The 27,208-nt window shown below is 33.4% G+C and overlaps 2 protein-coding genes across 2 annotated transcripts; one reads left to right on the top strand and one right to left on the bottom strand.

The window, feature by feature from the left end:
- The first annotated feature begins 7,508 nt into the window (after positions 1–7,508).
- Positions 7,509–9,430, top strand: LOC120178907 (heavy metal-associated isoprenylated plant protein 37-like). The gene is made up of 3 exons (XM_039184675.1): positions 7,509–7,729; positions 7,878–7,953; positions 8,198–9,430. Exons 1-3 carry the CDS (start codon positions 7,691–7,693, stop codon positions 9,259–9,261), a joined length of 1,179 nt encoding a protein of 392 aa, XP_039040606.1. The 5' UTR covers positions 7,509–7,690; the 3' UTR covers positions 9,262–9,430.
- Positions 9,431–14,853: 5,423 nt separating this feature from the next.
- On the bottom strand, positions 14,854–15,405 carry LOC120178871. The gene has a single exon (XM_039184648.1). It carries the CDS (start codon positions 15,403–15,405, stop codon positions 14,854–14,856), a length of 552 nt encoding a protein of 183 aa, XP_039040579.1.
- Between the last annotated feature and the right edge of the window lie 11,803 nt (positions 15,406–27,208).

Genomic DNA, 27,208 nt, shown 5'->3' with positions numbered 1-27,208 from the left:
AAATTTTTATTTGTAATTTCATATTTGTTCAATTTAGTCCTCCAAATTTTATTTGCATTTGAAATAGACCCATACTTATTACTTATTTCTAGTTTTTTAATTGGCACATAACTTTTTAAATGGGTATAATTTAGTACTTTTTTGTATTAATTTCAACTTTACAATTTAAAATTATTTCGATTTGATCCCTCGTCAATGTGTGTTGTTTAATTTATTTAAATTTTTATTTGTAATTTCATATTTTTTTCAAATTAGATCTCCAAATTTTATTTGCATGTAAAAGTGATCCATACTTATTACTTATTTCTATTTTTTAATTGGCCCATAACTTTTTAAATGGGTATAATTTAGTACTTTTTTTATTAATTTCAACCTCACAATTTAAAATTATTTCGATTTGATCCCTCATCAATGTGTGTTGTTTAATTTATTTAAATTTTTATTTGTAATTTCATATTTGTTCAATTTAATTCTTAAATTTGTATTTTTCATAAAATTGAACCATGATTATTTATATTCTTTGTAATTTACTCTAAATCATATACAATTACAAATTGCTATTCAATGTTTGTGAAAGACGAAAATAATTAATCCAAAAATAAAAATTAACCCAATTTGAACTCAATCTGTATCTGATAGAGATACAACCTGAATTTTATCTGCCAATGATGTGACCCGATCTGAACGTGATCCGCCTGAAGTCTATCCGAACCTGAATTAACATGCTTTTTAATTGCTCCGGACCTGAACTGTTTTGATCTGAACTGGCATCGATCCGAACTGAAAGTAACCCGACCTGAACTGTATCTGGTGTCAAATCAACCTGAAAATGACCCGACCTGATTTGACCTGGACCCGACCTGATCCGAGTCGAAGCATCAAATTTACCTAATTTGACATGTATCCGATTTTACCCGACCTGACAGTATCTAACTAAAACCTGAACAATTACCCGATTTTACAATCCTATTTAAAACGTTCAACATTTGTCATAATTTTACCCCCAACACACCAACCGAAGGAATATCTTCACGCGTTGAAGGCCCTTATGTATCACATTCCAAACTTTATTAACTTCTTTTCCAAGTTTTAAACGAACCACGTAAGCAGTTTTGATGGAAAATCGTAAATCATCACTCTCTGACCAATCAACCGTATCATTTGCACCACTTTGGATTGATCATTTGATCGTATCCAAACTCAATAAAACATGCACATGAAGCAGATGTTCATTATACTCATTCATGGAGGCAACCGACATTCTCATGTACCTCCGCACGTTATAAATGTTAACAAAATTAATTAACAACTCCAAATATGGGATCTATTTATCCCTCAAAAAATCCGCATCATGACCATTTCCCACAACACGCGTGGGATTGTTGTAAACATCTTTCCAAACAATACCTATCCCTTTCCAAAGTCGCGAGCAATTATGATTGCAAAGGTTCATCGAGAGATCATCATGCCATTTGTATTTAGCACGTAGAAAACGAACCCATAACGCATTCTTCCGCGTAATAAGATGGAATGCAAATTTTCATAATTAAAGCCTCATTTTGCACATCTACGTTTTTTGAAATCAAGACCCCCACATTCAACCGGTTGATAAACACTCTCCCTTCTGACGAGCGGTAAATACGTTTTGAGATCATCAACCATGGTAAAACCGAAAGCTGTACTACTATTATTCTCGAGAGTCACATGAACATTTCTTGAAAGGAAAATTATAGTTTTGGCCAAACTCACTTTACGTCCTGAAGCAGTATATAAACGATCAAATACGTACTAACAACTTCAAGTTGTTCCAACGAAGCCTCCACAAAGAGAATCATATCATCTGTAAAAAATAAAATATAAAATTTCAGGTTATCTTTATCTGATCGGAAAGGTTTCCACCGAACATTATTAGTTTCAAGTTGAATACCCGTGTGAGCTTCTCTATACAACAAAGATGTAGGGTGAAAGCGAGTCCCCTTGTCTAATGCCACGTGACACAACAAAAGCTTCATTCATTGACATGTTTCAGAGAATCTGAGTCGAAACAGAAGAAATGCAGTGCATAATAAGATTACGAAGCTTGTCAGAGGCCAACATCCATCAAAGTATCATCAATAAAATCCCACTCCAATTTGTCATATGCTTTCTCGAGCTCTATCTTGATCTCCATTCATCTCAGCTTACCGGTCTTCATTCTCATAGTATGAAGCACATACTGAATGATAATAATATTATCAGTTATGCAACGACCAGGAATAAAACTCGTCTGCTTGTCAAACATCTAGTTTGGCAACAAAGGCAGCAAACGATTCACAATAATTTTAGTAACCGTTTTGTACAAAACATTGCAAAGGCTGAAAGGGTGAAACTGGTGCATCTCTTCATGGTTAGATAAAATTAGTTGACTCTATTCCCATATGTAATGGGCTGAGGGGGAGGTAGGATAGTAGGCTGCCCCCAACGCCAGGTTGAGAGCAGCTTCCGTAGAAGACCTCCGGCAGTCAGAATTATGAATTGCCCACCGTGAGACTCGATCTCACGACCACAAAGTTAAGAGTCTTGCGCTCTACCAACTGATGGTTACATACTTCTAGTAAAAGTACTAACAAGGTCCCATTAATATGCTAAGAAAGAAGTTGACCTTTGGATGATTTTGGAAAGTTTTCATCAGCTAGATCACCAAGGCAACACATTTCTAACCTTCCAATATCAATAGTAAGCCCTTTTATACATTGGTGTAACTTACATTAGTTTTTGAAGGTTATAAGCATGTTCATGTCAATTCATGGATTTATATGTTTATAGGTTTTAAAATAACTCCTAATGATCATAATAAACTCAAATAAGATACTAATAAGGTTTGAGTATCTCGTATGGCCTTTAAAATAGTTTAGAAATGGTTGAAGATGCCCAAACAAAGTATTTTTGGGTGCCAGTATTGATACTAGATGAGTCGGTATTGATATTATTCTTAGGTAAGGCAAAAATCTAAGAAATTTTAAGTATAAGTATTAGTACTCGAGTATAGTGTATCGATACTATAGGCTCAGTCTCAATACCGGATGGAGGGGTTTCGGTACTGATTTTCCATAGGGATATCGATACTACCTCTACTTTTAAGGTTGATTTAAAGTTGTTGGTATCGATACTCTGATAGGGGTATTCGATACTCCTGAGTCGGTATTGATACTGATGAGTCAGTATTGATACTACCTTAGTTTTCTTTATTAAGGAGTTGGAAATTTTAGAAACATCATTGAGGGATCCAAACCACTATTTAAATCTTCAATAAGACACCAAGTGAGAACGATATTAATCAATTTAAATTTCACGTAGAAACCCTATAGCTTAGGGAATCATAAGACTTGCATTGTTTGATGTTTGGGAAACAATACGAACACCTAAATTACTCTAGAACAGGGGAACGATTGTATTTTAAGTTATGGCCAACCCCAAAATAGTACACCAGACACTTCTTTGATAACTGGACGTAGATGTCCCAAAGCTCGACGGAGCAAGTTAGTTGGGTGTGTATTTCCGATGTAGAATTCTAGATTTTCATCCTAGGTAGGATAGAAGGGTTCGTGAGCTTCGAGATGTAGTCCTTCAGTCCCACCATGATGCCTACCTCTGCACGTATGATTTCGTTAGCATACTCGTATGCTATCATTTATGCCATAAGTATGTGAAATAGAGAAAGCACATAGTATAATTTGTTTTTTAGTGTGGCACTGAACTTGTTTGCTCAGCGTTCGAAATTTGTTTTCGTGCACAGGTTAGTAGCAGGAGCTTTTGGAGGAGCCATCGCCTAGACCTTATAACAGTCAGATGCCAACTTTTGAGTATGTCTCAGACTTTTGCTAGTAGACATGTATTGTATATAGACCTTTGTATGTCGAGCCGTAACGATAGGTGGATTATTTTATAAACTTATGTTTAAATTATTTTGGGCTCTCGTAATTGTAAAAGGAGTATTATATATTTATATGGTTGATTATTTTAATATGTGGTTTTTAAGTGATTGAATATGTGTTTTAAAAGAAAAAAATTTAGGTTAACCACTTCGGTGGTTTGTGTGACATAGTAGTCTGTCGACCTCCTAGTCGTATTGGATTAGGACGTTACATGTTGAGCTCACCTTGACCATAGAGGATCGTTCTCAGCTAGCTCTTTGACTAGCCTGGGGTGGTCACGTAGCCGTCTGACAAACATACAACTATTGTTTTCACAATGTACTTGAAATATTTTTTCCCTCTCTTTCTTTCTTTTTTTCTTTTTCAACATGTTCATCTAAAATTCCTTCATATATATCTTCTTTCTTACTTACATGATTTATCGAGAATTTAAAGTGTTTCTTTTTCTTTTTATTATACTTTGCTCACCATTCTTTCGTTCTTCTTCTTCTTTTATTTTAAATTCCTTCAAAGAGTCTTATTTCTTTATGAAAATTATCCTCAGTTATTGAATTCTTTTAGGAAGCAAGGCTATCAATTACAAGCACTCAGGTGTACTATAAAGTTTTTCTTTTTGGAAGAGAATAATGACGAATTAACTTCGATACTAAAGATCTCTTTTCCTTTAACTTCCATAATAATATGATGATGGTTATTAACTTATTAAAAAGTATTAGTTCAATCGTTCTCCATTATCACGTTTGATTTTTGTGATCTTACTAACAAAAAATTAACAGTCATTTTATAATAAATTGATAATATAAATTATCAAAAATATAATAATTAAAAATTGGTAAAAGGATATTTGAGGCCTTCGTACTTTTTTAAAAAATTAACGTGTTTTTCCACTTTTTTTTCATTTAATATAATCATTTGACCAACAATTTCGTTATTCTATACTAACGTAACATATCAAGCAACTCAACCCTATGTTTAATGCTATTATAGATTGGATAAATTATGTCATTCATCATTCATCTATTTTCTCTATTATATTTTAGTCACTAAACTTTATTTAATCACCATAACTTTTCATATTATTATTTTTGAATTAATCAATGATATCTGATCTATTGACCGACTAGTCCAGATCGAGTACTGCAGAGGTGAAGTTGAACCTTCCCTTCCAATTTGCTCCGTTGGGAAACTTTTTAAAAAAAAAAAAAATCCCACCCTCATCCCCTACCTCCAGCCCCCTCCGATGACCTCCAGCCCCATCCCTCTACAATTCCCACCCCACTCCACCCCATACAGCCTCCCTCCCTCCCTCACGTCTCCATTTAACCGGTAAGACATCGGCCACCATCACCGCCGAACTACACACTCGCCGACGTGCCACGTATATTCAACTTTGTATATTCAAAGTAATTATGTGTTTCTTGGTATTATTTGATTTTAGTGATTGCAAATCTGGGTTTTTTTTCTTGTTCTTGATTTCTTAATTTTTCAACTCTGTAGTGGTATTCAAAGTAATTATGTTTTTCTTGGTATTATTTGATTTTAGTGATTGCAAATCTGGGTTTTTGTTGTTCTTGATTTCTTGATTTTTCAACCCAGTAGTGATATTCAACGTTTTTCGGCGCCGGTGTTCATATGCTCGTGTTTCCATGGCTGCAGTGCGCGTTCTTTGTTGCATATTTGATCTGATTTGGGCTTGTAACATGCGAAGTTCAACAAATAAACCTTTGCAGGACGGGTTTTGAAGTAAGGGGTGGTCGAGAACACGATAAAAAATGAGAATATTGTGATTGTTTTCAAGTTATTCGAGATTTCATGGACCAAACTTTGAATAAAAAAATGTGGGGAAATGAGCTAAGACGATGGCCATTAACAAGAAGATGAAAACTTGGAGTTTAAAGCTATATTTTTATGGGTTCATCACTCTAAAGAGTTCTTAAAGATTTTTTAAAGTTTAATAATAAAAATAGAAGATCAAAGATAGTTGAGTAATGAATAGTATAATTTTTTTATTTATAACAATATTAATCATGTAAAAAAGGTCACATTAAATTATTTTCTTGAAATGAAATGTCACATTGAAAAATATAAAACGTTGATTTGTTTAACGTACCACGTCAACATAAAATAATAGAACCGTTAGTCAATGACGAAAAATTGATAAAATGATCGCATTGAATTTTTTTTTAAACTTAAAGCATATTAAATGTAAAAAAACAATAAGAGTCATATTGATTTTTGTTTATAAAATATGAGGGCATGAAATATTTTTTTGCCTAAAAATTAAATGAATAAAATGAAAAGACGGATTAGTTTACACACAAGAAAAGATAAAGAAAAACTCAGGGCGATGATTACAAGTGTTTTCAGGAGTGAAAACAAAAGATTCCACTGCAAAGAAAACTCGGAAATTTAATGAAAAAACCAGACAAAAGAGATTCAGAAATTGTGTATTACTCAAAGGAAACAGAGAGAGAGAGAGAGAGGGAGAAGGAGTTTCGGATGAAGAAAATGAGCAAAAGATTGAGAGTTTAAAACAATATTTGAAAGGAATTAACCGCAGACCAGAGGCAGGAGGGCTCGTTCAGGCAACCAAGTTTTATTGCAGTGAATGTGTGGACGCATGAAAAATATGTAAAATGTAAAAAAAATACAAAAAAGGTATCAGAGGTTTTTGAACATTTGAAAAAATATTCAATACCTTTTAATTTAAAAAATAAATTTAATATGATCATTTTATCAACGTTTTTTTCGTTGACCGTTACGGTACTAACGAGACAGTTTATGATGTTGATGTAGTAATTTATAGTGTTGACATGATAGTTTAGAGTGATATATTAACGTGGCGGATGATATGATAAATAGACTAAGTTGATAGTTCTAACATGATTGATGGACTACCACATCAACACTATAAATTGACGCATTAGACTATAATGATCAAAAATAAAAAATATTGGTAAAATGGTAATATTAAATTTGATTTCTAAATTAAATGACTACGTTAAGAAAAAATAATACAAGAATTATATTAATTTTTTTTAGAAAGTATAGTTTTATTAAAAAAATAAAGATTATAATTTTGGAGAGTGAGCACAAAGGGACAATCTTCTCAATTCCGAAGTCGAGTTAGATGAAGCCTTTGGTCCCAACTCCGAACAGGGTTAACCAAACTCACTTTCTGATGAAGAAGTTCCCCATTGGTAGCTCGGTTTTTGACTCAGTTCACAAAACCATTTCAGTTCAGTAAATTAACACTTCTGGGAACCAACCATTTCAGCAAATTAACACTTCTGGGAACCAACCATTTCAGCAAATTAACACTTCTGGGAACCAACCATTTCAGCAAAAGCTTTTGCATTTCTACTGTCATTTCCCTTCTTTTTTAAATGAAATTTTTAAAAGGGTACATGTGACATACAGAACAGGGATAGAAGTCGTCTTGTCAAGTCGCTGTTCTTTTTTTTAAATTGTTTTACTCTTCAGTATTTAACGTTAAATCACATCATCTCAGAATTCGAAACAGCTGCAGCAAATTCCCCAGTCCCTCTTTATTTATTAATACTCTCTCTCTCTCTCTCTCTCTCTCTCTCTCTCTCTCTGTCTCTCTCTCCATGGTGTATGGGGTTTTGCATTTGCTTTTAACTTTGTCGGTGGTATTAAAGGCAAGAAAAGGAACTAGCTTTCAAGCTTAAAAAAGTTCATGTGCTTTTCTTTTGTTCTCATTTGCTCCTGTATTTCCTCTTAGCGCCATTATTTCAATCAAAAGAGGCGAATTAATGACTAAAGAAGAAGACTTTAAGCTGCTCAAGATTCAGGTCTTTCTCTTGTTATGCCCCTCTTTTTGATTTGTTTATTATTGTTTTGAAAATCTACATGTACAACAAATTGTAGGTGATGCTGGTCTTTTCTTATGAAGAATCTTTTCTTTTCTTTTTTCTCTTGTTTGCTTTTCCTTATCTCCAGACTTGTGTTCTCAAAGTGAACATACACTGTGATGGTTGTAAGCAGAAAGTGAAGAAACTCCTTCAGAGAATTGAAGGTGCTCTTCTCACTTTTAGCATTAGCTTTCTTTCATCTTTGCATTCTTGTCATTTTCTGCTGTCTGCTTGGTTGCTGAGAAAATTATGATACCAAAAGAAAATTTGGACTGTTTCCAGTTGTCTGGGGCACTCTGCTGGGAAATTTTCCAGCTCATTGTCCCCCATAGCGTGTGTCACATGCTTTGGCTAATCTTTTATTTATTTTTATGTAATTGTGTTTGTTGTTTTCTTCTTTGTTTCCAGGTGTTTACCAAATAAGTATAGATGCAGAGCAGCAGAAAGTTACAGTCTCAGGAAGTGTTGATTCTGCAACTTTGATCAAGAAATTGGTCAGAGCTGGTAAATATGCTGAGGTTTGGTCCCAAAAGTCTAACCATAACCAGGATCAAAACCAAAAGCAAAATAACAACTGCATCAAAGATGACAACAAGAGTAACAACAACAACAACAAAAGCCAGAAGCAAGGTATTCTCAAAGGTATGGAAGCGTTCAAGAAGCAGCAGCAGAAGTTTCCCATTTCCATTCCAGAGGAAGATGATGAGTATATGGATGATTATGACGAAAAGGATGAAGAGGACGAGTTGCAGTTTCTCAAATCAAATCAGCTCGGTCAGTTGGGTCAGCTCGGCGGTTTGCTGAAACAACAAGCTCTTGATGCTTCTAATAATGCTGATAAAGGTGTTGGGAACATTAATCCCAAGAACAGCAACAATGTTATGAATGGGAATGGTGGGAAGAAAGGAAACCCCAATCAGAACATGGGAATGAAGGTCAACCCTGGTTTGTATGATCAAAAAACACTGGCAGCTCTGAAGATGAACGCTGCAGCAGCCGAGGTCAAACATGGGAATGACATGAACTCGATTCCCGGTCTGTCGGGTTTTCATGGAAATGGTGCTAATGTTGTTCCTAATGCTTCAGTTTTAGCAGCCAATCCCGGTGCTGTTGCTGGATACCATCAAGTTCAATCCAACAATTGCTTGCAGGGGCCTCATGCATCAAGTTTCCCGAACGGCGGATACGCTACGGGTCAATATCCGTCGTCGATGCTCATGAACATCAACGGCTATAACTATCCAGCATCTATGATGAACATGCAGAGCAGGCATGCCATGCAGCAACAACCTCAGATGATGTATCATAGATCCCCTTTAATACCCCCTAGCACTGGCTATTATTACAATTACAACCCTCCACCACCATACTCATTCCCTGAAGTGCACGATTTCAATGTTGATCATCAATCCACAGCAACAACCCATATGTTCAGTGATGACAACACAAGCAGCAGTTGTTCAATAATGTAACGAGAGAATGAATGTGAGTTGGTAATTCTACTGTGTAATGGGGACAAGTTTGAGTAAAAAATCTCGTGTATTGTGTAGTTGTTGAGTCTGCTGTTTATCTTTTATCTTGTGTAAGTATTTAACTTCAGCTCTGCCTGCTTGTGTTCTCGTCTCTTTTAATTCTGCACCTGGATGGGGTCGGAATAGGTCAGGCCAGACTTTAATAGGCTTGGGCCTGACCTATAATGATTTTTGTAGGCTTGAGCCTGGCCTGTGACCTGTTAAAGATTTTATTTAGACTTGGCTTGGTCTGTTTAAAAGCTTGTTTAAAAATCTGTTTAATAATAAATATTTAATATTTTCAGTTTAGTCATTAATTTTAGAATAAAATCTTTATTAAGTCACTCTAATTTAATATATTTTACAAAGTAGGCACTCTAAATAGGTCGACCTATCAGGCTTATAAGGTTTTTTAATAGGTCTAAACTTGGTATGTTTAATTATATAGACTTTTAAAAAGACCTGATATTGCCTTTTTATTAAATAGGCCAAGTCAGGCCAAGTCAGATTTTATACATATCAAACCGTAAATCACTGTAGGCCGATCTGGTCTATTCCGACCCCTACACATGGATAATGAAAATGTGATTAATCTATACAATTAAGGGGCGGGGTTCTAATATTATTCCAATTTGAGACAAGGTGACATCGGTTACAGCAACTTCACAGAGAATTATGTCAGAGAAGGTAGGACCGAGCTGGGTTGACACTATGTGTAGCGGTAGTGCTGTACAAAGACTGTGCCTTTAATTGGTTAGGTTTGGTGGATGGGGCGTGCATTGGCCATTGGTTGAGTGATGCTGCCAGTCAGCTGCGGCCAATAGGAAAAGGACAACAACCACCTTAACCTTAACCCACCATCTTTGCTCCACTCATCTTAAACTGCAAATTAATTGCAATGAGAGAACTGATTTTAAAATGGATCTCATGTGACATGCTAGTTTCAGTTTTTATTACACTGCTAGTTACTTATCAATCAAACAATTTCAGATAATTCTTTTGTTTGCAAGAGTCTCCTAGGAGTCTATAGTCTTCGAGTCAGTTACAATACAAGATAGATCTATATGATTTTTCATAGCAAAATCAAAGAAATTGATTATTAAATTTATTTAACTTTTTTGACCTACAAGTAGTTATAATAATCTTATAACTAACACCGTCAATTATAATTACTATAAATACTTCTCAATTAGGATAGAAATAATCATCTCCAATTCTCATTCATCCTCCAATATCCTCATACCAACATACATAGAAATACCAGTCAATGATTATGTCTTCATTGACTACAGCTGTCCATCCAAACTAAAAAATATATAAACCGTTAACTATGGGCGAAACTCATTTTTCCTACCAATAATTTTCTTCGGTTGACATTTAGAAAGATGGGGGCATGGTGGAGTTGGTGGAGTGCTGCAACATAAAGATGTGCAGTTTTAATTCTCACAAAGAAGAATTTAAGAGGACATTTAATAATTGCATGAAAGTAAAAGATAGAAACAGAAAGAAAAAAAGCAGGTAAAAGGTGGAAACGATGTTAAGTTGATTGTTGGTTGGTTGGATATGTGTAAAAGTAGTGAACCCGGATTGCAGGAACTCATAATCATAGCCAAAAAATATTAATGGCAGCCTCTTTTGCAGAGTCCATTAATGTCTGCGTAATTGACATAAGCACTTCTTCATGAAAAATACAAAGCACCTAGGGACGAAACTGTTGCAATACAGTTCTCTTTAAGTTGAAATGGATTTTTTCATAATTTGCAAACACAACCCCACAAGTGGGAATTAGAAATATTCCGTTACCAACAATTAATTAATCTAGGGAGCATGAATAACTTACCTCAATAATTAAAAAGAATTATTATTTTTAAAGGTCACGAATTCAAGCATTAGTAGTCGTTTCAGTAGGATGATTGAGTGTTAAGGTTATGGTTAGATTGGTGGTTAGTAAGATGGAGTTTGTTATAACTGCTTTGTAACTGTTGGAGTTTTTTTAGAGTTGTATCGTCTGAGTTTATTTCTGCTGTATAAATACAGTACATTGGTTTGTTAACGAGAGGAGGTTGTTTTGAGGTTATCTTTCTTGAATTTGTTCTATAATCTTTCATTGAGCTTTCATTATCAAATAATTAAGAATATTTAAGTAAAATCAGAGGTTCGAATCTTATGTTAGAAAAAAATGCATTTCAAGAAGAAATTTGTTGTTTGATATTATGCTTAATGTTTTGATGGAGTTGAGATTATTATTTGTTAGTTCCTTGTCTTGAATATTTAGCCGTATATTTAGCCTTTTCCCTACCTTTACCCAAACCCGTTACAACCAATAAAAGACCCTTTGATTTGTGCATCTTGTTCTTATTAGTAGTGGAGATTTGATTAACTTGCAAGCTTATGGTAATATCGTGTCGATTCTGACATTGAGCGTTTCTTTACCCCAAACACATTGAGAGATTTGAGTGAATCCCGATAAGATGTTGAGTTATGAGCATTGAGATTAATGAATGGATAGATATTACAATTGCACTTGAATTGTTCCAATTAGTGGTGTTCAATTGATTGATGCCTTGACTTGAATATTTCTTGTGGTCTCTACCTTGCTTCTTTGAATGTGAAACTTGACAAAAGAATGTTTAATGAAGTTTTTGATTTATTTGATTATATCATACTTGAGGACAAGCATGAGATAAGTGAGGGGGAATTTGATGGGTGTTCAGAATCGTCAATCTTTGTTCGTTATTTCTTCGATTTTATGGAATTATTGCTGTTAAATTGGTCGTGTTATGCTTGATTCCGTGCAAGTCTTTACTTTCCAGAATTAGTGACAAAACGGGTGCATTCTGCAATTTTTTATTATTTGGTCACGGCTGGAGACATGGGCACGACTCTGGGCACGACGCGGGCTGACGTGACGGTTTCTAAAAGGTTCAGTCAACGATGATTTCTAGAAGACTTTCTCTGCACGCCTTCTGAAAGATGGACGAGCAGAGTTGTATTAGGAGACTAGTTTAAGTTTGAATTTAAATTTGAAAAACAATTATCTTAGGATTATTTTATTTTATTTTCTTGTTTATCCTTAGGCTTTGAGAGGCTATAAATACCCACTTGAGGTAAGCCTAAACTCATCATTCGAATTACATTCTTTTTTTCTCTCTAGTTTTTATAAAAGCTTTCTCTTTTTACTTTTTATTTTTCTTTATTTTCAAGTTTGTTTTTAATATGCTAAGTATGACTTTTGTCATGCTTAGCTAAACTTTTCATAAGCCGAGAGCTTTCACGATGACTCAATTCCAACGGGAGAATTGAAACAGACCCTTAATATCTTCGAAATATTTGTCTCAATCTCTGCGCTTATTTTTCAAAATCAAAGATCGACTTTGGTCAATAGGTTGTTGCTATTAAATGTGTGGAGGAAGATTCGGCTTATAGAAAGCAAATTCGACTTCCTAGGAACACACTTGGCGAGATGGCTTCACCAAGAGGGAATTGAGATCGAAATTGACGTTTATTGAAGCAACAATCCGAGTCGGTCGCCACGAACTTAAAAGGTAATTGATCTACGACAATTGATGTTGATAGAATCAATTCCCAAAGCCAGAATCAAAGGTTGCCTTGGGTATTCGGTATACAAGACAGAGTCACAGGGATAGCCCTTGTAGACAAAGTAACCGACGTGAATCCTGAAAAGAAAATCTTATTCGATGATCAGAAGGAAATTGAGTCAAAGCAAGGCCTGAGGCTAGTTTTACCGTATTTATTTTCAATCATTATCCTCTTATTTTTACTTTAATTACTTTTATTTATTTAAACATTTTTTATTTAAATCTCATATTCCAAACTCTCCTTTTTACTATTCACGCCTAGTTAGAACCATTCAAACATAAAATTATGATTTTCTAATTCCCTGAGGATTCGACCCTTATTTCTCTATACTAAGTATTTCTTTATTTATTTAATTGAGAAAAAGAAATTTATTTGACATCCAAAACGACAGTTGTCAGCGGGCGTGATTTCTTCCTAAAAAATCACAATACTTCTAAAATATTTTATAGCATTGCGTTAATATTGCGTCGTTGTGACATTTAAAACTGTTACGATGTGGCCGTTACACTACGTTGCAGCCGTAATTTAATACAATGTATATCCATAGTTCAATATTGTATGTAGTAACAAGAAGAAGAAGCAACCCTTCTTTTCTTTTACTATCTTTGGCTATATACTTTCTTTTCCCCTTTTTATCCGATTGCTATCATATCTGAATATTATATCAATTTTAGGGTTTAGTCTTTAAGAAGACAATGAGTAAACCTTGCTGCGATAAGAAAGACAGAAATAAAGGGGCTTGGTCTAAGCAAGAAGACGACGAGCTCATAAATCACATTCGAATTCACGGTGAAGGTTGCTGGCGTACTCTCCCTCAAGCTGCAGGTTAATTCATATCTACTTTTATATACAGTAATTAATATTAAAATCCCGAAATTACAAAATTTTAATAGAACAAAATTAAATAATCTATAAAAAACACAAATAAAATATTTAAATTATATTAAAATTTAAAATTTTCAGACAAGGATGAATCAAGGGGTGCTAATGGGAGTGTGATCGGACTCCCTAGAAATTTAAAATTCCCTTATATTTTAAGTATTTTGAATCCTTATTTTTGAATTTCTAGATCCGCCTAGTGGTTCATACACCTAACAAAAAAAAATTATATTCGTCTTGTTTTCAAAGGTGCTACCACATCCATCACCTTCTCTGTCCATCCATGTGCATGTCAATGGAAAACAAAGAAGACAACTTTTATAGTATTATTATTTTTTCTAAATAATTAATAAAAAACAATAATTTTTCTAAATAATTGGTTTAGGGCTCCTTCGATGTGGGAAAAGCTGTAGGCTGAGATGGAGAAATTATCCGAGGTCTGCATTAAAAGTTAAAACAGGTACTGAGGATGAAGATGATCTCATTATCAAGCTTCATGAACTCTTAGGCAATGGGTACCATTTCTCTCTCTTTTATACCCCTTTTTTTCTTTTTAATATGTATAAAATTTATTTAGTATTCTTTCACTGTCATAAAATAAATCAGGTGGTCGTTGATAGCTGGAAGATTGCCCGGAAGAACCGATAATGAGGTGAAGAATTATTGGAACTCTCATTTAAGAAGGTAGCTTATGAATATGGGTATTAATCCAAGTAACCATCCTTTAATCACTCGCAATCTGCTTCCTCACCCTCAAATTCAACATAATTCCAATACTGCTGCAAGTGAAGTACCGATTACCGGTGATACTAAAATTCATCCGCCGTCGAAACCCAGGCGTGACAACGATCAAGTTTCCGATGCTGCGAGTTGCTTGGACAATAAACCAAAACTGCTAAATACCCCACTACACCTATAGCTTTGGACAACTTGACTAAAACCAAAACTGCTAAATACCCCAGCTAACCATCAGCAAAATAAAAGCAGTTTCAACAGGAAAACACAGAATGCAAAAATAAAATTCCTATAGCATGGAAAAAAAAACCATAAACCCACTTCAGGAGCCAGAATAGATCAATCCCACCAAGCTTTGAACAACATAGAGCACAGCAAACGTTGTTTCGCCAAATGGTCCGCAAACCCATTCCCCTCTCTCGGGACATAGACAAACTTAACTCCTTCAATCCGCTTAAGATAGCTATCAATCTCCTCAAAGATATCCCGCCACCTCCAAGGTCTCTCAGATGACGATTCAATCCATTTTAACACCAACTGCGAATCCGATTCAATAGAAAGACTGAAGTTCTCACACCAGCCCGTTTCCAAGAATAATGCCAAAACCGTTTTTATTGCCATTAGTTCAGAATAATCTGAATTAATAGGATCCACCGGAGCAGAGAACAATGCTTTGGTATCTCCCTTGCTATTTCTCAACACACCTCCGCAACCCGCAGACGGGTCTTTGAAAGCTCCATCGACATTAAATTTCAAACAACCCTCTGAAGGGGGACACCAGGACACCAAAGGAGGCTTTAATGAAAAACATTCAGCAAGGGTGTTCCACCAATCTGCTTCTACCATAGGAACATTTTCATTAATAGCTTTAATCCATATAAGCGCTCTCATTTTCACAAAGAGAAGAAGGTCCTTTTGATAAATCACTTTCTTTTCAAAAATCAAATCATTTGATTAAAGGTCCCCTTGCATTGGCTAGTTACTTATACTGATGTTCTATATTTTATATAAATAAATCTGGAGGATATACAAGGCATTATCTGTTTAAAGATTCAATCATTTGATAATGAACGCTTATATCCTTGAATATGCGATGCTCAAACCAACAACAAACATTCATACTCCTAACATATGTAGTGCTCGAATTTAGAATCTCAAATAATAATAATTGGTATTATATTTATATATAGCTTATCTAAATCTTAGTCATGGAAAAAAGCCTCTGTTGCAGTTATAAATCTACTTGGCGGTTATCACAAACTTTTCATCAAGGGCAAGCCTGCAGCGGTGGTGGTCTCCTCCGGCCATTTCCCTGTCATCTTATTTTTGTTAATCGTTTGATTCTATTAGTTTTTAGTTATATTTTAACTATTTAAAATAATGTTTTTTCTCGACCCTTTTTCTAGTAAAAGATATCATGGTTACTGGTGATTTTGGATTTTCGGTGCACATTTTTTCATTTGTCTTCTTCTTGGTCTATGGTTCTTCGAGATTTCATGGTTGCTTGTTTTTTCGATGACTGGTTCCTTTGTTCGTTTGAATATGACATTATGTTGGTTCTCGGATATGTGTCAGACAATACTATGGTTAATGTAAGATTCGTTTTTCATTCATTCACTTCGAATATTCTTTAAGTTTTTCTCCTCCATATCTGATGCTTTGGGACGTCGGAATGATCCATCTCTGTATGTCGTTGTCTCAATTGTTCACGCTATTGCTCATCATGTTGTTATTGAACGATCACCGTTATATTCTATTTATGATAGACATAAATGTATTTGTCTTGTATGCATATAACAAGACGTTGATGATGTTTTATTTGATCAATGAATATATTATAGTTGCACTTTCAAAAGAAAAAAATCTTAGTCATAGGCTCTCCTGATTATGAACAAGAAAACGAAAATGGTGAAATAGAATCTACGGTGACAAAGAATCTTAGGCGTGCATTGGCGAAATCAAATATTCAAAAATTAGATACATTTTTAATATATGATGTAGGTTGGATGAGCATATGAAAATATTAATGATTTAAAAGTTGAAAAATGTGAATTTGACGATTCATATGATGGTGGAATGGAAGTATAGATGAGATTTTTGATTCGGTTGACGGTGAAAATAAGAAAGTAGTATATGTTTTAAATATTCTTAATTATTTGACAATAAATGATTAATCACTTTTGCCGTTGTTGGTGTTCAAACTTAACCTCTAAGAACAACAACGATTTCTTTAACCACTGAAATAAGTTGGTTCGTGCTATCAAATGGAATATTAATAATGAAGTATATAAATAAATTGTATAAAATAATATATATTTATTATATTGTGATAAATTCAATAAGGGTGATATTTAAAAGTCTCTCTAACGAGATCAGAATTCTTTTGAAATCTTGATAAATATTTTACTGATTAAAATATCATATAAATTTTATCTAAAAATACATGCGTTTTCATTTTGTAAATATATATTTAACTTGTATCTAATTAGATTAAGTGGAGAACAGCAACAATAATATTTTATATTAAGTAGTATATGTTTTAAATATTTTTAATTATTTTATTTTGAATGCTCTAATATCTTGTTGCAGTTGTTGATGTTCGAATTCGTGACCTCAAAAAATAATAACGATTCCTTTAAACAGTAACATAAATTTATCTGTGCACAGAAACAACACATACATTATAGCCCCAATTATTCAATATAAAACAGTTATATTAAAATACCCTTAAAGTTTATCACTACAAGAGTACAAGACTGTGCGGCGGATCCATTAAAAGATGAGATTGGATATTTAATATGATTTAATTAATAATTATTTATTTTATTAAATGTATCAAATTTAAAATTTTATTTATATTTATTTTGTATAAAAATTATATATATATATATATATATGATAAGATCCAATTATATTGTGTAAAATTATTTTAATTTTACACCTTTTTAGGATCATTGGATGAGAGAAATTAAAGGTTGAGATTAACAGTAGAAAATGAGAAAATGTTCATTGAAAAAATGACTAAATCTCAACCTTTGATTTCTCTCAATCCAACGGTCCTAAAAATGTGTAAAATTAAAAGAATTTTACATAAGTGGATCCTAACCCTATATATAGGGGTGAGCGTCCGATCGAGTTGAGTCGAGTCAAGTCAAAAAATTTCGAGTTATTCGAGTTGACGAGTCATATTTTACAACTCAAAATTGACTTGAAATTTATTTTCGAGTCAGGGCGAGTAAGACTCGAAAAAAAAATCAAGTTGAGTCGAATTTTTGAGTTTCTATTTAAATTTAATTATAAATATTTATAATATTATGATATTATTTGATTCCAATTTAAATGCTTTTTTATAACCATATACAATATGTAATACCCCAAACATTGGATCAATAACTGAAATGTAAGGATTTAAAATTGGTGGGTTGATTTGAATAAATTAAAAAGTTCAAGGACTGATTTTGGAATTTATGTCTAGGACTTATTATCAAAGATGTAAGAATGGAAGGGCAAAGTGATCTTTTAGCATGAATGAATTTAAAATTAATTTCTTAGGACTATATAACATGTGATAAAAAGGAAGAAAGAAATAAAGGAAAAATTTGGAAGCTTTTCTCTTCTTCCCACCGTGAAACTCCATAGATAAGGTGATATAATTTCAAGTTGATTATTTCTTGAAATTTTAAATTGGTTTTGATTATTTGGGTTGTATAAAAGTTTAAGGAAGCTTAAAAATGGATAGAAGCTAAGAGATTTATGAATTAATGGTTAATTAGTAAAATGGGTTTTTAAGAGAATTGATTTAAATTGATTTTATTTGGATTTTTAAAGATATATTTGGCTTGTCAAGGGTTTAATTAAGGTATGAGAGGTATTAGAAAAGATTGGAAACATGTTTGAAGAATTAGTATGGTTTTTAGTTTCAAGAGTTCTATAGAGAATTTTTGATGTTAAAGGGGTTTTAATGGACACAAGTTAGTTGGAATGAGTGTAAATGAGTTTAAGAGTTTGTTTTGGGTTAAAAGTGTTAGATTTAGGTGAGTTTTGGGTAAATTTCGAAGTGGAATGGGTGAATTCTGGGCAATGGTATCAGTATTGGAAGAACAGTATCGATACCATATAAATCAGATAAACATCGGGATTGAAAGTGTAGTATCGATACTAGGGGCATCGATACCAATAGTAGGGTATCGATACTATAATAGAAAAGGAATTCCAGAATACAAAAGGGTATCAATACTGAAGTGAGTATCGATACCATAGAAGTGAAGTATCAGTACTGAGTGTAGAGTATCAATACTGCTTATATTTGAAAAAGAAAGAAAGAGAATTTGGTGTTTCCTTTAGTATATGAAAATGATGATTTGGTAATAACTATGTGAGATTCAATATTCATTTTGGTTATTTTCATATGCAGATTTCGATCAAGTGTAAGTACTGGACGACTCGATGTAGTAAGAGAATTACACTACAAGAAAATATACCTTTAATGACACACGAAATATGACACGCTAATTTATGACTTACAAAAAATGTGTGCTATAAAAAATGTCATGTTTCTTAAAATTTGAACGATTTATGACTTACAATAATGTGTGTCATATTTAATAGTCATAATCCAAAAAAAGTAACAAACACACGGAGTACACTTTTCATTGTGTGTCATCTCTAAAATTCGTCTTTTAATTTCCCCCCATTATTTTCATCCTTTCCCGCTTCTAGTCCTCTTCGATAATCAGTTCACGCACGCAAGTTTCCCCCATTTTTCTCTTTTTCCCTTTTTCTATTTGCATCAGTTCACGCACGCATGCTTCCCCCCATTTTCTCTTTACATTCCGATTAGCACAACCGAATATGCACTATCACAAGGCCTCTTGGTCGATCCACTGGTTTCGCCACTCACCGAAATACAAACGAAATATAGCAACAATTCAAATATTCAAGTCAAACAATCTACAATCTCACAAGGCCTCTCGGTCCACTGGTTTCGCCATTCACCACAACGCAGATGAAGGGAGTTAAAATTCAAGGGTTTCCATAGGTATTCCTCGTTCTCTATTCCACAATTCAATTTCGGTTTGTTTCAGTTTCAATTGGGTTTTTTAGATTTTATGAATGGGTCATAACCCTTGAACATTGTTCTATAGCATAGTACAAAATGAATTTGTTAGGGTTACTTTGTACTCGGTAATTTTTTTTACATATGTTTCTAGTAAGGAACATTGTTGTTAAGTTGTTGAAATCCACATTTGATGTATGTAGGATAAGAAAATTGATTTATTTTAATAAATAATCTTGTTTGTATGATTTTAGGTTGGTAGAAATTGTCTAATGGATAGTCCGATTCTACAACCATCTTTAATTCTTCAAGACGAGATTTCATGTATGAAGGAGAACACAAAAATTGTTTGTGGTGAAATAGAGAAACCCGCTTTGTTGATTTCTATTTTGTTTGATTTAATGGGTTTGATGCTTTTACTTCATATATGTTGAAATTGAATCGAGATTTGTTGCTTGTGTAATTTTCTATTATTTGATTAATCGTTACTGATTTGTTCTTTTCATAGGTTCTTTAAGTGGGTTATTTCGGTTTTTATACTTCAGTGGACTCTTGTGCTAGTTCTTGAACTCTTTTTGCTTTTTGGGTTTTGATGGATTATGTATTTTGGTTCCAAAATGTTGAATTTTGATTGTCTTTTGATATATGTTTTTTTATGCTTGTTGAAATGTTTACAGACATATCTTGTTTCCAAAGCCTATTCGTTTACCCCAATGTCGATTATTTGTTGCTTAAAAACTTTTGCATTTACCACATTGATGTTATATTCCTGTGAATTACTTTATTCCTGTGAATTTGTATGTAAAACTCTTTCTCTGTTGCAACGGGAGAAACAATGTGTGTTTGTTAATGTTCATTTTAACTGAAACTCAAAGTGGTGTGTTATCTTCGGTGGTTGACATGGTTTTCCGTAATATGAGCAGGAAACCAAGCAACTCTTACTTTCTTTTCCACTAGTTCCATAGTGTTAGGCATATGTGAAGACATGGAGTTTGGTTTTCCAATTATCTGTTCTTCTTTCTTATCTACAAAACAATCATGAAACTTAAACTTCTATGGAATTTCATCTTTTGGGTATGGTTAATTTACTAGTGAATTAGGGTTTATAAAGAATCATTGGGTGAATTAAGAAGGTGGAATTCCAATTAATTTACTAGATTTTATGAATATGTTTCCTTATTTTGAGTTTATTTTTCCAATCGATTATTCCCACAGTCCTCAAATTATTTGAGTTTATTTTTGTGAATCGAATCATTGTGGCTTTCCTTATTTTCAATTGGGTTTTCAAATAATTTATCTAATATTGTTAGGGTTTGTTCTAGTTTCGATTGGGTTTTTAGATTTTATGAATGGGTCATAACCCTTGAATATTTTTCTATAGCATAGCACAAAATGAATTTGTTAGGGTTACTTTGTACTCGATAATTTGGGGTGAACATTTTGTTCTTCATATCTGACATAAATATTTCATCAATCAACAGTTATAAAGTTGTAGTTTTGCTAATACTTTATAATTATTTAGGTTGGTAAGTAATGGTCGATGGATAAATCGTGGATTTCGGGTGTAAACACCTTTCTAGAGTTTGCACAAAGTAATGATCCAAATTCAGATCTTATTCGATGTCCTTGTATACATTGTATCAATTTGTGGCATCACTCAATTCAGACCGTGCGCTATCATTTGTTTGCCTCTGGCTTCGATGAAAATTATAAGGTTTGGTCTTTCCATGGAGAAAGACAACCTGAGCTTGATTCAAGATGCCCTAACAAATCTATTCCTCTCGAATTTTATTATACAAGAGATATGGTACATGATGCCTTCAGATATGTAGAAAAAGAACTCGATTCATTGAAGTCACTTCTTGAAGAATGTGAGAAACCACTTTACGTAGGGTCAAAGTATAATGTACTTAGTGGATTATTGAAATTCCAACATATCAAGGGTCAATTTGGATGGTCTGAGGCTAGTTTTGAATTATTGTTAGGTGCCCTAAAAGATGTTTTACCATTAAACAATATAATACCTAACTCCCTTTATGATGCTAAGAAATTGCTAAAAGGAGTAGGTCTACAATATGAAAAATATTCATGCATGTGAAAACGATTGTGTTCTATTCTGAAAAGAACATAAGGATGCTTCTCAATGTCCAACTTGTGGCACATCTCGTTGCAAGAAGAATACCAAAAACGTACATTCGAAAGTTTTGTGGTATTTTCCTCTCATCCCCAGATTTAGGAGAATGTTTTCATCACCAGAAATGGCACATGACTTAACTTGGCATGCACAAGGTCAGACTAATAATGTAACACCCCCAACCCGTATCCGACCCGGATACGAGTCCGAAGTGTCACATTGACTTTTCAAACATTTATTCGTATAAAATAGTGAGTAATTTAAAAACTTTGATAACATTTAACTTATTCAAAACATTTACAAAATATATCAGAGTTCATACAATTTATATCTTTAGACTACATGCCAACTACACTCTATATACAGTACATATATTTTCTGATCTGACATTTGGTAAGGAGAACTGACCTGTCTTGCTCTGCATTACTCTTTACTCTTCTCGAAACCTACGTGTGAAACAATCACACGCTAAGTCGTTGACTTAGTGAGGCATATAAAACATATAATATTTCATATGACATAAATCATACATAAACATATACCATCATTATCATTAAGAAACACACATAACATCATATGGTTCATGTAACACATTTCAAACCACTTATAAACCCATCGTATACATATCACATCCAGTATGCTTGTTTAATCACTTTATTAGCCCATGTACACTAGTGAGAACTTAAGGTATGTGAGTACATTGAGGTTGTGCACACATATGCTGTCACCACAGCTCGATCAATGTCCCGAAGGACCAGTCCATAGATTCCGAAGAACCTAGGTAATCAGTCCATATGTCTCAAAGGACATAGGTAAACAATCCATATGTCCCGAAGAACATAGGTAAACAGTCCATATGTCCTGAAGAACATAGGTAAACCCTCGACCCTTGGCATGCCAACTATACCCCTAGCTCTCATATCACATAACATGGGCATTATCATTTATAACAGTTCACATTACTTATTCATATTCTTTCTCTTATAAACACATATCTTTTCTTTTCAGTCACGTATCACATGTACGTGTAATCATTGATCTCATAATCACATGTTCCTTCTTTTCTGTCACATACCACATGTATGTGTAAACATATATCTAATATCATATGTTGCATGTAATCACATAGATCTTATCTCATAACATATACTTGTTTTCACATATATATTTCATATCATTTCTTATACCATCACATAATCCATTTAACATACATAACATATCATGTAACATTATAATAGAAATACCTATAAGTCATATCACTTAGAGCACATATACTTATAGTCACATTGCTTATATCTTAATCTTATGCCTTCTCTTAGATATATATATATATATATATATATATATATATTCACATGTTCGGGTAATCCACCATTTCATCACATAATTATATTTTACTATGATCACATAGTTTATATCTCATATAATTCATAACCTTTCTTATGTAATCACTTATACTTTATCACCTAACACATAAAAGAACAGATCAATTCATATAATCAAGCACACATACATGCCTATTCAACTCATGCCTTTAATCATGAATTCATGTGTAACACTTCAGGAAATAGACTCATCGCAAGTCTTATTCCCATCGCACATCATATACTATTGAATATGCACTCACCTGGCCTCACTAGTCAATTCCAATCTCTTATCTTTCCCTTGATTGATCTTACTTGCCAAACGTTCCGGAATTGCTTTATGCGTAGAATCTATATAAAGGTACATTTTGAGGCAATCATTAGATACCTACACCTTGTAATTTGATACTAGCAACTTAAACGAACTTATTAAACCAATTACAATTTTCCTTTAGGGGGAATCGGTTCCCTACTATGGGGGTATCGATTCCCTAATGACATTCTGGAAATGTTGTTCGTTTGAAGGGGTATCGGTTCCCCTTGAATGGGTACCGATTCCCCTTGCCCAGAAATCATATTTTCAACCCGAAAATTACTTCATTTCCTCTCAAACACTTCATATATCATCCCCTTTTCATTCTTAACTCTAGTACACATACTTAAACCAATCTATATTCATTTATTTCATCTTAAACCTCAAAATCCTATCTTCCATATGAGATTCAAAAATCATTCCAAATTTTCAATGTGTTCTAATTCCAATTCTAACACTTCATACTTCTTAATTAGATTGATGACAAGTCAAATTCATCCATAAAACTTCAAAAACCATACCATATCAAAATTTCATCTTAAAACTCATATTGCAAATTCCTTCATAATTCCTTTATCTTATTGTTTAAATCACATATAAGCTTTCCTTAAGCTTATTTAATACCCAAAGAATCAAAACCAAACTTAAAATTCAAATAATAATCAACTAATAAAACTCTCACCTTTGTCTTGCTCTCCCACGTATGAAGAAGAAGAAAGGAGAAGAGAACTCTGGATGTTTCTCCAAATTCCCACGTTTATATTACCTTAAAAAGAAATATAAAAATCTTTCTGGTCAAATGACCATTTAACCCTTAATTTCCTTTAATAATTACTAAATAACCTTCAATATATATTCAAATAATCATTGAATTATTTCATTCTTCTACTTTAGTCATCAAATTCTGAAACTTTACAATTTGATCACTAACCCGATATTGAGGATGTTACAAATCTCCCCTCCTTATAAGAAAATTCGTCCTCGAATTTTCACTGCACATCTTAATAGGAACATATCTTCTAATGTTCTTATGTTGCTTCCCTGACTTATTCTTTCTTGTCATCATCAGAAACTTACTTTTCAATCCTTTAGTTTTCCAACTATCTTTTTCGTTTATACATTCATCTTCTGTTGTTTATCATATAAACAATAACCAGTAATACCAATCCATTGTTGTCTTTTCTCTCATTCGATTATGCATTTTTCCTTTGACCTTCCTAAAATTCCATATAATGTCACCCATCACGTTGACAATAACATTCATCTCATCACTCTATATCAAAACTGTCCTCTGTACTTCCATATTTATCGTATCTGATTCTTTTAAATCAATCCCTTTCATTTCTTTACTCCTTATTCCTTATACATAAATCATATATTTCCTTTCATATTCACATACTCTTGTCTTATCACTTATACTCATCTTTATGTACCAATCTTCATTGCATCCTCATTACTCTGATAACCCATTTCTTATACATAACTTCATTCTTTATCATTTCTTATACTTGTATTTTCCTTCCTGAAGGTTCCATGCAAATACTTATCTCTGTTTCTACATCATAGCTATCTGCTCAGAATATACAACTATATTCAAATTCACATCATAATCAATTAACTCCACTATATCTTTCCTCCAATCTTATAACTCTAGCACCTTTACTCTGACAGCTAGATAATAACTTTTGTTCAGTCTAGGGCACAAGCCCTATTATACCAATCATATACATCCTTTCCAATCTAAATTATCTCAACATTCGCTTACTCAACTTATCAATTTCACCTCTATTCTCATACATCCTGAAATTTCTTTTGCTCAAACTCAACATTCTGACTTCCTGTGTCCTATAATCTGATCATCGATATATACATTCTCAAACTCTTCTTATCAATCCTCAGCTTTACTTAAATATACAAATTCTTACTTCATTTTCCTTTACTATACCACATTACTATGATCCAAATATGCAACTGTATCCAGATCCATTGCAGATCTGGTTATCATATCCTGACAATATCTTATAATCTTATAATTCCAGTACATTTTTATCACATACTCTAGTTAGCCCATACTAACTCTTTCCATCTTAACTGCAAACCCTTATCATAAACATACTCTTGTTTATGCGCAATACTATCACTTCGTTTCAAACTCATAAGCTCTGACTTTATACATCTTATACACTTGTCACTGATGCACTTATCCTTGAGTTCTTCTATACGTACTCATCACGTCCTTAGATCTTTTTAACATTCTTATGGTGACACCTGTTCACCATATTCTATCTTATCCACATAATAACAAAACTACTCTATATCGTGTTTTCGATTCCAAACGATGAAAACTTTCTATCATTATTCAGATATGATTTCAGCTTTCTGAAATCAACTTTTGATCTTACTAGGCATTTCCTGAGGTGTCCGCTCTTCATCCAGCCTGGCCAGGGCAGGTGAATAGCTATCACAATCAGGAATATCACATTTCACTTACTTCGAAATTATCACGATCGGATTTTCTACTGTATTAAACTATTCTTATTCTATTAGCAAGACAACATATTCCTTACACTATCAGATCAGAAATTTTTTCAATCTATGTTGGCATGTACACCTTTTATGACACTTTGGACTTCGGTTTATGCCAAGAATCGGCTAAACCTTAGCTCTGATACCATTAAATGTAACACCCCCAACCCGTATCCGACCCGGATACGAGTCCAAAGTGTCACATTGACTTTTCAAACATTTATTCGTATAAAATAGTGAGTAATTTAAAAACTTTGATAACATTTAACTTATTCAAAACATTTACAAAATATATCAGAGTTCATACAATTTATATCTTTAGACTACATGCCAACTACACTCTGTATACAGTACATATATTTTCTGATCTGACATTTGGTAAGGAGAACTGACCTGTCTTGCTCTGCATTACTCTTTACTCTTCTCGAAACCTACGTGTGAAATAATCACACGCTAAGTCGTTGACTTAGTGAGGCATATAAAACATATAATATTTCATATGACATAAATCATACATAAACATATACCATCATTATCATTAAGAAACACACATAACATCATATGGTTCATGTAACACATTTCAAACCACTTATAAACCCATCGTATACATATCACATTCAGTATGCTTGTTTAATCACTTTATTAGCCCATGTACACTAGTGAGAACTTAAGGTATGTGAGTACATTGAGGTTGTGCACACATATGCTGTCACCACAGCTCGATCAATGTCCCGAAGGACTAGTCCATAGATTCCGAAGAACCTAGGTAATCAGTCCATATGTCCCGAAGGACATAGGTAAACAGTCCATATGTCCCGAAGAACATAGGTAAACAGTCCATATGTCCTGAAGAACATAGGTAAACCCTCGACCCTTGGCATGTCAACTATACCCCTAGCTCTCATATCACATAACATGGGCATTATCATTTATAACAGTTCACATTACTTATTCATATTCTTTCTCTTATAAACACATATCTTTTCTTTTCAGTCACGTATCACATGTACGTGTAATCATTGATCTCATAATCACATGTTCCTTCTTTTCTGTCACATACCACATGTATGTGTAAACATATATCTAATATCATATGTTGCATGTAATCACATAGATCTTATCTCATAACATATACTTGTTTTCACATATATATTTCATATCATTTCTTATACCATCACATAATCCATTTAACATACATAACATATCATGTAACATTATAATAGAAATACCTATAAGTCATATCACTTAGAGCACATATACTTATAGTCACATTGCTTATATCTTAATCTTATGCCTTCTCT

Source organism: Hibiscus syriacus, unplaced genomic scaffold (genome assembly GCF_006381635.1).
Source record: "Hibiscus syriacus cultivar Baekdansim isolate YM2019G1 unplaced genomic scaffold, ASM638163v2 tig00112383_pilon, whole genome shotgun sequence".
Classification (NCBI taxonomy): domain Eukaryota; kingdom Viridiplantae; phylum Streptophyta; class Magnoliopsida; order Malvales; family Malvaceae; genus Hibiscus; species Hibiscus syriacus.
This window is presented reverse-complemented; position numbering and strand designations above follow the sequence as displayed.

Bases quoted from the DNA above. Each gene is read 5' to 3' on its own strand.
- LOC120178907 (XM_039184675.1), top strand. From the start codon at position 7,691: ATGACTAAAGAAGAAGACTTTAAGCTGCTCAAGATTCAG. The intron at 7,730-7,877 runs GTCTTTCTCTTG...CCTTATCTCCAG, and splicing joins TTAAGCTGCTCAAGATTCAG to ACTTGTGTTCTCAAAGTGAA. The intron at 7,954-8,197 runs GTGCTCTTCTCA...CTTTGTTTCCAG, and splicing joins ACTCCTTCAGAGAATTGAAG to GTGTTTACCAAATAAGTATA.
- LOC120178871 (XM_039184648.1), bottom strand. From the start codon at position 15,405: ATGAGAGCGCTTATATGGATTAAAGCTATTAATGAAAATGTTCCTATG.